The sequence below is a fragment of the Hypanus sabinus genome, chromosome 5 (genome assembly GCF_030144855.1).
Source record: "Hypanus sabinus isolate sHypSab1 chromosome 5, sHypSab1.hap1, whole genome shotgun sequence".
Lineage (NCBI taxonomy): Eukaryota > Metazoa > Chordata > Chondrichthyes > Myliobatiformes > Dasyatidae > Hypanus > Hypanus sabinus.
In genome coordinates this window covers 103,738,130-103,752,259 of record NC_082710.1, presented here as the reverse complement: position 1 = coordinate 103,752,259, position 14,130 = coordinate 103,738,130, and the positions used below count along the sequence as shown (strand labels likewise).

General features: G+C 40.9%; 1 protein-coding gene across 2 annotated transcripts in view; it reads right to left on the bottom strand.

Annotated features, from left to right (window-relative positions):
- The window catches only part of LOC132394305 (kinesin heavy chain), a 157,720-nt gene that overhangs the window by 128,134 nt on the left and 15,456 nt on the right, over nucleotides 1-14,130 (bottom strand). Inside the window, exon 1 of one of the 2 annotated variants that reach the window (XM_059970278.1) lies at nucleotides 7,404-7,534. The exons of the other annotated variant lie outside the window; for it this stretch is intronic. Coding sequence (XP_059826261.1) covers nucleotides 7,404-7,427 — 24 coding nt within the window. The 5' untranslated portion in view covers nucleotides 7,428-7,534. Of the gene's footprint in view, nucleotides 1-7,403; nucleotides 7,535-14,130 lie in introns of those variants that run through there. 2 annotated transcript variants of the gene reach the window in all.

Here is a 14,130-nt window from a genome sequence, read left to right as displayed (position 1 = left end):
TTGCCTGATGTCTGTCTTCACTTAAGCTCAAATTGCAGTCTCCAATTGTCCAGGTAAAATTAGCATAGAAACTCTGGATAATCTGGATGATTTTGGAAGGGATCCCATATAATCTGAGAATTCACTCGAGGCTTTCTCTAGTGATGCTTATCAAAAGCCTTTTTAAAAGTCCACGAAGTTTACATGCAGTTATCTCTACCACTCTGTGCACTGTTCTGCAATGTAACAGTGTGAAGATCAGGTCCACACCGCCTTTGTTCTTCCTGAAACCGGCTTACTCTTTCCTCAAGCATACAATCGACAGTATCTGTAATCAGTTGACCAATGACCTTGGTGAGAATCTGGCTGGGCACGGACAAAAACTGCGATGCCAAGCCAGTTGTTTCTTGGCACTGCTTTCTTGAAGATCCTAACAATGACTCCCTATTTTCCATCCTTTGACACTTGTCTCTACTCCAAAATTTACAGTAAACAGTGGTTGCAGAATGGCTGCTGCAACCTTTGGTTCATCTTTGAAGAGTTCAGTGTTCAAAATTGTCAAATTTGCTATTCTTTAGTGATTAATCGCAGCAACATTCTTCTTTCTTGGGTGGATCTGCGTTGATGTCAAGGTCCTTTACTGCCTCTTGTATGTCAGGCTTTTGCGCTGGTGGTGGCTTATTCAGTAATTCTCTGAAATACTCTGTGCATCATGCCTCTTGCTCTTTCGCTGTTGTCAAAAGTAGACTGTTCTAATCACTCATGGGACCACTGGATCTGGCCTGAACTTACCGCACGCCAATTTGAAATCCTACATACCTTTCCCTGCTCACCTCGATTGGCTGCTTTTTTGGCCTATATTACAAGGTCTTACATGTGGACTCTCTCATCCTTTCTTTAAAGTCTCTTGACTTTCTTGTTAGCTTCAGTACATGCCAGTTAAAGTTTCACCTGGTCATATTGACTTTGCATCCAGCATTACTTCTTCGTTTTCCATCTTTCTCCCAAAGGCTGTCTATGATTCCTGCTGCATTAAATTTTGGTTCTCCTTTCCAGCTCTGTGTCTGAGAGAAACCTCAGTGCTCTCCTTAAAGACTGAGGCAACTGTTTCCACATTGTGTTGATCTTGTCTACTAGAACATCCCCGTCAAGGTCTTGTAAAGCCTGAAATCTGTTCTTCAGCTGAATGTTGAAGGCAAATCTCACATTGGTGACCTTGAGCTTCTCAACATCAAAACATCTTTTTATTTGTGTTCTGGTCTCAGCGTTTCGCAGCTTGAGTTTCATCACTGCCACAACAAGGTGGTGATCACTTCCTGTATCTGCTCCTCTCTTCAGCTTCACATCCTGCAAAGATCACCCCCACAAACCATTGATCATTAAGTGATCAATCTGGTTCCTGCCATGTCCATTGGGTGAGCACCATGTCAGTTTGTGGATTTCATGCTGTGGAAAGAGGGTCCCTCCCATGACCAGACTGTTCATGGCACAGAATTCCACCAGTCTTTCACAATTTTTATACATCGCTCCACATTCATGCGTCCCCCTATAACCCCAGTGAAGCGCGAGTTGTTAGTTCCCACTTTGGCGTTTAGATCTCCCATGAAGATGATTATGTGGTGTTAACTCTACCTCTGATTACAGCTTTGTAGAAGACATCCTTTCCTTCAGTGTCACTATCATTAGTTGGAGCTTAGCACTGGATCACAGTCATGTTCGCTCACTTCCCTTTCAGCCTCCTGTTGGTGGTTTCCATTCCAGCAAGCTTTTCTCAATGCCTTTCTTCAAAATGACAGCTACAACATCATGATGCTGATCATCGTCTCTTCCGGAACATAAAACTGTTCCATCAGATGTTGCTTTTAGTCTGCCAGACTCTGTCCATCTGCTTTCTCTGACACCCAGGAAAATGTAATGACGCATTTCTGCAGTTATTTGTGGTGGCTTGCCAGTGTTGTACATGGTTCATACATTCCAGAAGCCAATTCTGGTCTGGTTCTTGGCAGTGTTCAGGCCTTCCTTCATCATACCAATAACTTCCTCTCAGTTTCCACTACTGTCAGCCATGCAAGTCCCAGGTGGAGACAGGAATACTACTGCACACAGATATAGAGGATTCTTCACTGTTATTTCCATAATAATTTAGTTCTACCAGTCAAGATTGTCAACTGAGCTGAACCCCCAAACCTGGAGGGGCAGTGGGATACTCTCAGTCCAGCCTCTACCTTTGACTAGTTTGGCATAGGTGATTCTACCAGGAGCCAAAGCCTAAAGCCCTGACCGCAGCCAGCATAACTCTCTGGGTCATTGAGGCATGCAAGCCTCCAAACTGCAACAAGGTTGTGGTCCCCTTGGAGCTGCTTTATCTACTGTTAAATTTACGGAGCTAAGCATATAAACCTGGACTGATATCCAGGTCCCACCAGCATTTGTTGTTAGCTTAGCAGCTTGGTTGCATTTAATATCAATTCTGTTTTCACAAAATGGGCATATCAACACCCCATTTGTTAATAGGATCAGTGATTGGGATCCAGCAGTATTGTTGAAATTTCCCACATTTTCTTTTGGCGTTGAAAACATTTCCATAATCAAAACACCAGTTCAAACATTCATAGTAATGGGGGAATGGTGGAATGGCCTTTTAATCTAATCTTCTGGTTAAAATTCTGACAAGATCAGGTATTGCTGTGTTTGACATTGAGGGAGAGTGCCAGGGCACCAGCATGCAGGATATCCAATAGAACATTAATGATAACTCTGCTTGTACAGTGTGTGAGCTCCTCTCAGGTGGGTGTGGCTAACTGAGTGGCATAGGATTAACACTACAAACTACCACAACATCTCCCCTTCTTGAAAAAGAAGAAAAATTGATCTAAGTAAACAGAAGCTAAAGTCCTAGGTGCACAAGACGGCAAGACATGAGAAGAATTGAGCCAATCATCCAATCCAGTCAGCTCCACCAATCCATCATGGCTTATTTATTTTCCCTCTCAACCCCATTTTCCTGCCTTTACCCCATAACCTATGATGTCCTTACTAATCAAGAACCTACCAACCTCCACTTCAAATGCTTTGGCCTCCAATGAATTCCACAAATTCAGCACACTCTGATGAAAGATATTCCTCAGCTCTATTCATCTATTCTGAGGCTGTATCCTCTGGTCCTCGACTCCCCCACTACTGAAAACATACTTTCAACATCCATTCTATATTTTTCCTTTCAGTATTCAATAGGTTTCAATGAGATTACTTCCCCTCCCTCCCCGTTCTTCTAACCTCCAGCGAGTACAGGCCCAGAGTCATTAAACATCCCTCATGTGTTAAACCTTTCATTCCCCGGATCACTCTTGTAAACCTGCTCAGAACCCTCTCCAGTGCAAGCACATTGTTTCTTAAATGAGGGGCCCAAAACTGCTCACAGTACTTCAAATACAAGAAAACACTACAGTGCTCCCTGATCCCACATGCTACGAAACTGGGAGTTGGGTTCAAATCACTCCTCCTTTCAAAGTTCAATTTAAATTATCAAAATACATGCACACTACCATATGCTACCTTCAGATTCATTTTCTTGTGGGTGTTTACAAGAAAATGACAAATACAATAGAATTTTACAAAAATCTATACATAAATAGACTAACAACCAATGTGCAAAAGAAGTCATATTTGGCAGATAAAGCTAATTAAGAGAACGTTAAGTTGCAAAGATTCCTTGAATTCAGTCTGTAGAATCAGTTCAGAGTAGTCATGAATGAAGTTATCCATGCCAACTGTAGGGGAAGAACTGCTCCTGAACCTGGAGGTAGGACCAAAGACTTCTGTAGCAAGAACACCTCATTAAAGGCGCTGTAGATAAAAAGAGCATTGCTACCAAATTTCTTTTACTGCATACAACTGAGACAAACATATCCTATTCGAAAATGAATGATAATAAATACTGCTGGATTAAAAAAAATAGGAAATGCCAGAAGAAGACATTTTAAGCTTGACCACTGCCATGAACAATAGCAGCAGCATTTTGCAGAAATCTGATGGTAATTTGCCCTCAATAGAACTAAGAGATGTTTGGGGTGTCCAGGGAGGGGTAGCACCTCTAGTGAAGGGGCTTGTCATGTCCGTTCTGGAATCCAAAGTCCATGTTTCACAATACCAGTCTTGCTAATTTAACTGGTGAGTTTCTGAGAAGCAACTCAAAAGCAAGAGCAGCACATTTTGGGATCACATTTTGGGAAAGCAGGAAATGTACGGATGAAAACTCCTAAATACAGATGACAAAAATCAGGAAAAGTTTGATAACAGTTCGACCAAGCCTAATGAAGGAAGGATGGCAGATTAATATTTCCTTTGAGTCTGGATTTAATTCTCATAATGAAAATCTGCCTCCAGCTAACTGACTTGTTAATTTGTTTGAAGGAGAGAGCTCTAATTCACTGTGAAAGTCAGCAATTTTTCCACAAGGTTCATCCAAATTGACATAAAGTGTTGTATTTTGTACATTATAGAACACAGGACCCAACTAAGAAATTGTAAAAATTCATTTGCCATCTTTTACTTTCTGCTCACAAAGAAAAGTCCTTATTTAGTAGCTTATTTAATTATTGCAATGTATCTCACAAATCATTTGAGCTGCAGAACAATTAATACAAGATTGTCAAGCAAGGAAGGACATAAAGAAAAAATTAATGCAGAGAGATAGTAAAGGTACAAACTGGTGGAGCGGTACAGGTAGCATAGCAGTTAGCACAACCGCTTAACAGCACCAACGATCACCAATCAGGATTCCATTCCTGCCAGAGTCTGTGAGAAGTTTGTACCTTCTGCCTGTGAATGCATGGGTTTCCTCCGGCTGCTCCAGTTTCCTCCCACAGTCCAAACATGCACAGTTCAGGGTTAGTAGGGTGAGGGCATGCTACGTCGTCACTGGAAGCACTTGTACCGAGCACAAATCCTCTCTGAATTGATTTGATGCAAGCAACGCATTTCACAGTATGTTTTGACGTACATGTGACAAATAAAGCTTCCTGTTCTCTCTTCTTGTGTTCAATGGACAATAATGGATGGAGAAAATCAAAATAGTTAAACTATTTTGTAACTGACAATTCAACATAATGATCTTTAGGTGCTCATTTTTGACGCCAAAATCATCACATCTCTGGAAATCTTGTTTATTGCTGAGACCATCCACTGAACAGACGAGGGCCACCATGTCCATTATGGGAAAGCCCATGATTTTGATGATGAATTTGAGAAGTCAAAAATCCTTTAGCCAGAGGGCGGTGAATCTTTGGAATTCACTGTCACAGAGGGCTGCAAAGGCCAAGTCACTGGGTATATTAAAAGCAAGGGTTGACAGATTCTTGATTAGTCAGGGAGTCAAAGGTTACAGGGAGAAGGCAGGAGAATGTGGTTGAAAAGGATGATAAATCAGCCACGATACAATGGTGGGGCACTTTCGTTGGTGCGAATGGCTTAATTCTGCACCTAAGAGTCATGGTCTTATGAAAGTTACTGTCATTATTGAAATCAAAAGCTACTGAAGTCTCCCTTCCCAACATCTACATGCTGACACACCAACAATGAAAAAAGACAGATCTTAATGGATGATTCTTAAATTAATTCACCACAGTGATAAACTGGATTTTTTAAAATGGTGCAAAAGTTAAAGACAAAGGCTGATGGCTAGGCACCACCCCACCAAGTTATATTTCTCTTCCCCCTCCCTCTTCTCCTATTCCCTAATTTGGCCCTTTACTTCTTCCCACCTGCCTGTCATTTCCCTCGGGTGCCCTCCTCCCCAATCAGATTCTTCCTTCTCCAGCCCTTTATCTTTCCTACCCACCTGGCTTCAGCCATCACCTTCTAGCTATCGTCCTTCCTCTCCCCCAACCCTTTTATTCTGGTATCTTCCCCCTTCCCTTCTAATCCTGAGGAAGGGTCTTCAGCACAAAACGTCTTTTGTTTATTCATGTCCATAGGTGCTGCCTGACTTGTTGAGTTCCTGTAGCGTTTTTGTGTGTGTTATTTTGGATTTCCAGCATCTGCAGACTTTCTTGTATTTCAGTTAAATCTTCATGTTAAAAGCACTTGATTATTGTGAAAGACATGGTAAAAAAGCAAGTTAGAATCCAAACTTGTCTGCAAATGCAAGGTCTAACTGGGCAGATATTGTGCAGACTAAGCATTCACAGGAAACTTTTAAAAAGGAACAAGATCTAACCTAATAGACTACACAGTCTTGGTCCAGTAAATTTCCAAATAACTTTTCTTTTTGTACAAGTCTCTACTTCAGGGGTTCCCAGCCTGGGGACCACGGACCCCTCGGTTAATGGTAAGGATCCACGGCATAAAAAAGGTTAGGGACCCCCTGATCTACTTGTAATTTTACGGCATCCAAGATACAATCAGATGGCTCCACACTGGGCACTGCATGGTTGAAAATGTTTTGCCACAGAGAAGAAGCAAAGCAGACAGAAAGTTTATTTTGCATTTAAAATGACACATTAGGTACTCATGGCATTAAGATGCCAGTGTACTCCATAAAAAGATCAGTACAACCATATAAAAGCAGCTCCTGTCTGTTTGACTTACAAACTGTTCCATCTTAGTTTGAAAATTACAAGGGATTGATCTGCGTGGTACATAGATTAAGAGACGAGAAAAGATTATGCACTTCAAGAGCACCATAGAAAAAACGAGGAATTTTTTGCACGTCTTAACAAGGAGATAATGACATGATTCTCTCTTTAAGCTTTCAGTTTCAGAGGTATTCAAACATGTCTACACTTTCTCCATCTGTTAACACAGTTTTTATATTTTGTACACAACTGAAATGCATTATGCCTATTGTTTGTACCTTTATACTTAATGGTAAAAGAAAATATCAAATGAGATTTTTCTTCAAGATAATGAAACCAATCTGGTGAACTTATTGGCCTCTGTCATAATTTTGTCACCAGCTTCAAAACCCTAACAATGAAAATCCCAGGTAGCAAAACGGCTCAGCACAATGACTTACTGCTATAACCTCACTCAACCAAGCAACACCATCAAGGCCATTGTTCATTCTGTCTTCGCATCACTAGTTTAATAAAAGGAACCTTTTGTGACAGCGGCCAACAATTCTATATGACTGTGTTATTCCCTGTAGTCTGCAATGCAATGCCTGGATTAATGTGTTAACAGCTTAGAAAGATCTACGCTCATAATATGTAAATAATGATATAACCTTTTACAAATTTACAAAAGCTTCAGAAGTTTACATACTATTCAGGTACCCAGTAACTATTCGTTTTAAGGATAAGTCCACTATTTTTCATGAACAGTGAGAAACAGCACTGGAATAATAATCTCTTCTACCTCTTTTTATATTTAAAAAATCCACTTTATCACTGGAATTAATGTATTCTTTATAATGAAACACTTACTTTTGTTGAGGTAAAATGCACCATCTTCAAAAATACCACTACAGTCTGGTCCTACGAGTTTGTTAAAACTTGTGAAGCCAGAAGCTCCCCCTCCCCGCAGATTAAACTTCAGCTGCAGTACAGCTGAGGACAACTGTGAGATGGACAGGTGTCTGATGAATTTGACCCCGTGGTGGACTGGCTTCAGGATGTCTTTCATTAACATTGTGATGCTGGAACTTGTAAGTGCTTTCCCACTGCCTTCAACATCTCTGGTTACCTTCTGTTTAGAAGAGACTGGCTCAGCTGATGAACCTTTAACAGAAGATGCAACATAAGAAACCCCACTTATAGATTAGTGAATCACAGGATTTAGCAATCTGGATCATTGTGCCTCTTTGAAAAAGCAATCTAATTAAACCTAACCAACTCCTCCACCCCAGTCCTTCACATATTGTATTCAAATCCTTCTCGACAGTAACCATTGGACCTTTCGCAACATAACCTCACAGAAAAACCAGATTTGCAAATTGAACTCCTTGGAAATCAACATAAAAATTCAGATGTTTCAAAGTTCAAAGTAAATTTATTATCAAAGTGCAGCGGTGTGCTACACGCAGCGCTGCAATAACGACACAGAGTCGGTGAGCTGCAGTTACAAAAGAGGTTTAGTCAAACTTTGCGGCCTCGCTTTAAAGCCTTCCTGATCCCGCCCTCCCCGGGCAGGAATGCTGTAAGGGGCACGTATTCACAGTCCCGTCCCACGGGCGGGCTTTTCCCCTTGCTGGTGAAGGAGGCTTGGCGCCCACTTTGGAACCGGCCTCAATGCCGGCGCACACCACTTTGTGAGCCGGTTCGAGCGCGCTGGGAAGTGGGTCGCCACAAAAGTACATGTATGTCACCATATACAACCCTGAGATTTATTTTCTTCTGAGAATTCAAAGTAAATACAAAGAAACAACAGAATCAATGAAGCAAAAATCACACACAAGACAGTCAGTGTGTATAAGACAATGAACCGTGCAAATGCAGAAAGAAAAAAAACCAAACAAAATAATAATAAATAAATAAACAATAAGTATTGAGAACATGAGATGAAGAGTCCATGAAATTAAGTCCATAGGATGTGGGCACAGTTCAGTATTGGGGTGAGTGAAATTATCTGCTCTGGTTCTACAGCCTGATGTTGAGAGGTAATAACTGTTCCTGAAGCTAGTGGTGTGGGTCCTGAAGCTCCTGTACCTCTTTCCTGATCGTAGCTGCAAGAAGAGAGCATGATCTGGGTGATGGGGGTCCTCAATGATCGGTGCTGCTTTCCCATAACAGCATTCCTTGTAGATGTAACCAGGCTTTCGAGTTTGTGTCAGAACTGGCCAATTTTGGTCAAGGTCTAAAATCAATTTTTCCTCTCTCCACAGACGCTCCGAGCTGCAGAACATTTCCACATTCACAGATATCTGCTACTGCAGAATTTTGCATCTCACAATTGGAGCAATGCTTGTTTTACCTTGTCCTCTACTCATTTAAATGTTCCAGGAAGATTTAGCTACAATTAGCAAGCCTTTACACTAACCTCTCCCAGCCTCACCACCAACTCCTATATCATTTATTCGCTTCAGTTCTCCATTCTGTCATATATGTCCTCTTTGTTCTCTCCATCTGTTCCTCTACTGTCTTAAAACAAAACTGGCTTTCTATTACCGACCCAATTCCAGGGAAATGCCATTGACTTGGAGTCAACTCAGTTGTTCTCCCCCCGCAACCCTCGATGGATACCCAACTTGCTGAGATTTTCAAACTGTTTCTGTTATTACTTCACATTTCTCGTGTCACTAATTGTTTGCTTTTCAAATTAGTCTGCCTCGCTCACCTCTTCAAACATGTCACCTGTTCACCAAGCTGCCATCAGGGAGATGCTAAAAGTCCATCACCAGAACTGCACCTTGCCTCTGAAGCTTCTTTCCTGTAGCCAGCCAGCTTCTCAACAAAAGGTGCAATACCCCAACTGTCCTTGCACAACATCCGTTAAATGGTCTTTCCTGCTAGACCATTAAAACTCACCTGAATAGATTCTCATTTCCCTTCCCCTTTAGTTTCTACTGACTGACAAGACACAAAAAGAAAACGTAAACCATGGGAGAGAACCTCCCTCTTCCACCTAACTACCCTTAAAGCTGCTCCAGCATTTAATAAGACATGGCGAATCTGTCTGAAACCTCACATTTCCAGATCACTTGGCACTTCACAATGAAGTAAAAGCAGGAGTGGGTCACCGAGCCCCTCAAGACTGCTGCACCATTCAACATCATGGCCTCAACTCCCTTGAAATGCAAGGTTCTGCAAACTAAGTTAAGGCAAAAGACAACACGAGTGAATCTGCAGATGCTGGAAATAAATAAAAACACAAAATGCTGGCAAAATGCTTCAGGAGGGTTGAAGGGTTTCGGCCTGAAACATCGTCACTACCTCCTCCCATAGATGCTGTCTGGCCTGCTGAGTTCTGCCAGCATTTTGTGTTTTTAAGGCAAAAGACAAATTCTTTCTATTTAGTCCACCTATGCCCAAAGATGCTGCATCTACTTTCTTTTGACCTGATCACTCACGATTCATCTTTGAACACTGACGAACAAGCAATCAACATATTACATACCAGAGTCAGTCCTGTGCAGTCCAAGCGATTACATTTTTCTAAGGTAATCAAGTTAACAATTAGCTTTCTCTTGTCTTGGATGTGAAGAGGATGTCTTTGTCAAAACAGACTTCATCATAACACAGTAAAAACAGATTATGCTCGAAATATTCAGCAGGATAAAGTAAAAAAATGTTTCAAAACTTTCAGTCTTTTCCCCCCATTTCTATGTATTTCATTGTATGCCGTCGCAAGGACAACAAACTTCACAATACATGCTGGTTGTGGCGCAATGACACAGTGATTAGCACAATGTTTTACAGTGCAGGTGACCAGGGTTCAATTTCTGCTGCTTCCTGCAAGGAGTTTGTACATTCTCCCCGTAACCACGTGGGTTTCCTCCCACAGTTCAGAGACCAGTAGGTTGATCAGTCATCGTAAATTGTCCCGTGATTAGGGTGGAGTTAACCTGGCGATTGCTGGGCAATGCAGCTCGAAGGGCCGGAAGGCCTGTTCCATACTTTATGTCAGTGAATGAACAGTAAACCCCATTCGGATTCTGAGCTCAAGTTTGGGTTTTGTCCAATTTTAATTAGCAATGATGATGTGTTAAGAGTTTTCCTGAAGATATCCTAATCCTCAGAGCTACCAGAATTACTGGCAAAATATCCTAGATGTTCTGCCCAGTGCTTATCCCATACCAATATTTCAGTAACAGTGCATCTGATCACTGATGTAGTGCTTCGTTCATTACAAAAGTGGCTGCAGTCAGGGATCAAAGAATGAAAAAGGCACTATGTATATACAAGTCTTTCTTTTATTTCCACGTGTAATTCCAAGTATTGATCCCACCTTACTGAAACAAAACGCAAATCATGTGAAGCTTTTGGAACTCAAAATATTGAACACAGGCATGCAATCTTTTGATGCATGATAAAATATGATGCAATTTCAAAAGTTAAATTTAATACCAGAGAATGGATACAGAATACAACCTGAAACTCTTCATAGACATCCACAAAACAGAGATAAAAATCCAAAGGAGGAATGACAAAGAACATTAGAACCCGAAGCCTCCCCTCCCACTCCCCCCCATCATGCAATAGCAAAGCCCCAGAGAACATGATCTAGAATCCATCAAAAACTACTGTCCACCCCAACACTTCAATATCTTAACAGGCCCTCTGTCTCTCTAATGAGTGCAAATTTCAATACAATACAAAGTTCAAAGTAAACTTATTATCAAAGTACATATACGTCACCATACAAGACTCTGAGATTCTTTTTCTTGCAGGCACTCACAATAGAACAAAGATGAGCAAGTCGATGACCTTCAGTCCAAGGAAGAAATATATTTCCTGTTAAAATGCCTGAAATGAACCACCACTTGATTTTATATTGAATCTTCAAACCTAAATGATTTATCAACATTTGAAAATTCTTCAGCCAGGCTTGTCAGCTACTTACGAGCACAGGACTACGATCAATGTACATGTGCTGGGTCTTTATCTACTGGACTTTTCACCAATTGACTGGAACAGCTGCTATCATACTGCACTCAAACAATCTGGATAGCACTTTTATGGGAAATGGGTCAATTATCCTTTGGCTTACAGCAAAATGCAACAAATTGTTGCTGTCCTCTGCAATACGAGGCAGTCCGTTAACTCACTTCTAGCATAATCACCATGGATATGAAAGAGTAGCTGGTGAAGTTCATGCTCATCTTGAGGGGTCCAGCGGTGAAGGCTCAGTCAAATATCCACTCGAAAGTACAGTTAACGGAAGAACATGCAAGACTTGTATTATAGGCTTATGACTCCAGGGCAACATGCACAAAATGCTGGAGGAACTCAAGTAGCATCTATGGAAATGAATAAACAGTTGATGTTTTGGGCCGAGACCCTTCTACAGGATCCAGAAGGAAGGGGGAAGATGTCAGAATAAAAAGGGTCGGGGGGGGGGGGGGTGGGGGAAGAGACTAGCTAGAAGGTGGCAGGTGAAGCCAGGTGGGTGGGAAAGGTCAGGGGCTGGAGAAAGAAGATTCTGATAGGAAAGGAGAGTGGACCATAGGAGAAAGAGGAGGAGGATGGGACCCAGTGGGAAGTAATAAGCAGGTGAAAAATAAAAGGCTAGAGTGGGGATTGAGATGTGGGGGGGGGGGGGGGGTGGGGGAGCATTTGTTTGCCAGAAGGAGAATTCGATATTCATGCCACGAGGTTGGAGGGTACCTAGGTGGAATATAAGGTGTCGCTCCTCCGCCCTGAGGTGGCCTCATATTGGCACAAGAGCCAGCCACGGACTGACATGTCAGAACGGAAATGATTATGACTTCACGTACAGTTACTATAATTAATGAAAGCATGCTCATCAAGAAGTGAGCTAAACAAAATTGTTGTGGGTAAATATATTATCCATAATGACAATGTTTCCCTCAGCAAATGTTAACACTTAGATGAGATCAATGATTTCCATTAAGCATTCCTAACATTTTCCATTAAAATGTCTTTCAACCTACTTGTTAAACATATATTTCAAATACACCATTAAAGTGGGTAGAGAAGATGGTTGGGAAACATTTTAGATTTCATTGCAGATGTTAGGTTTTAGAGTTTGGCAAACTAGATTGGATGAGATTTTCAATAATAAACCTTCGTTTAGGAGAAGAGCCAGCCAGTCCAAAACAGGATTTTCTTAAAACTAAAATATAGCAACATCTATGCATACAAACCATTTTATATCAGTAAGATTTCAGAAAATAATCTAGACTGCTGACCCAACACAGTTTATAAAGAGACAAAGTACCTTGAATTAGACGTGAAAGCAAACTTCCCCCCTGTTCATCTGGATGCAAATGATCTCAAGGTATTACTCAAATGACAGATTATGAAATGTCATGGAACTATTTGAAGTGAAATGGAGTTTCAGTATTTCCCAAGAAAAATATTAATATGGGAGGATTAGTATAAAATCCCATACTCGTAACTTAAAGCATGGATTATCAACTCATATTTCTAAATTTCTACTCATTACAATTACATGTCGATTGAACCACTGTTCTTTTACATTATCAAGATTGCAAATAATAACTCTCAGTTCAGCTATATTTTTCCATTAGCCCTTAGTAGCTACTCTCAAAGCATTTTTAAAATTACTTTCCTACATCTGATTAAATTCAAATTAATCCATTCAATGTACAACAAACAATTTCTCCTTTTGTTTATCTTTGCTCCTGCTGCCTACAGCAATGGTTCTCCTTGTCTTCTAAATGTCATCTCAGCTCAGTTCAATGGAATGTCTGCTCACACCTCAGATATAACTCAATCAGCAAATACCATGACCATTTCAGAGCAGTTAAAAGGTGAACAGAAACCAGTCTAAGCTCAGCGGATCAGCCTTTGTACTGAAAAATTCAAAGACTACATTACCACTAAAACAAAATGCAGATGATTTAGTGTCTATGAGGGAGGGGTATTTGGAGATAGTAAAACGGAAAAATAAAGGTTGGAATTCTGATTTTTATATAAAAAAGTAGTTTTTAAAAAAAACAGAATTGCAAATTAGAAATATATAAAAATCACAAAAGAATTTTCACTGGTATGTTCAAAAGAAAAATAATCTAATTCCACCTTAAAAATAAAGATTTTAAAGAAGCAGAAGAATAAAATGCATCCAAATAGACTTAATTTTAAAGCAAAAGTTTTAGGCACATATATAGCTAGAGTGCCCAAACCTTTGCACAACTCTGTAATAATTTTATGTGTTGCACAGTTCTGCTGCCACAAAGAAAAACAAACTTCATGACATATGTGAGTGATGATAAACCTGATTCTGATATGGGTCTCTATTTGTGGACTGAGAGTGGGATGGGGGTCAGGGAGAGGGGAATCATGATTGGGAAAAGGAGAAGGGAGGGGCGAGGGAGCGAGAAGCACCATAAAGATGTGCTGGAAAGATCAATAAACCAATTGGAATTGAATAACCTTGCCTGGTGTCTCAGGGATTGCTGTGTCTTCACCCATGCCAAAACCCCCCCCCCCCAACCCTGGCACTCCCCTGCCATCTATCCCGCATCGCCCCCACAGTGCTCAACCCTCACCATTCCCAACATCCTTTATC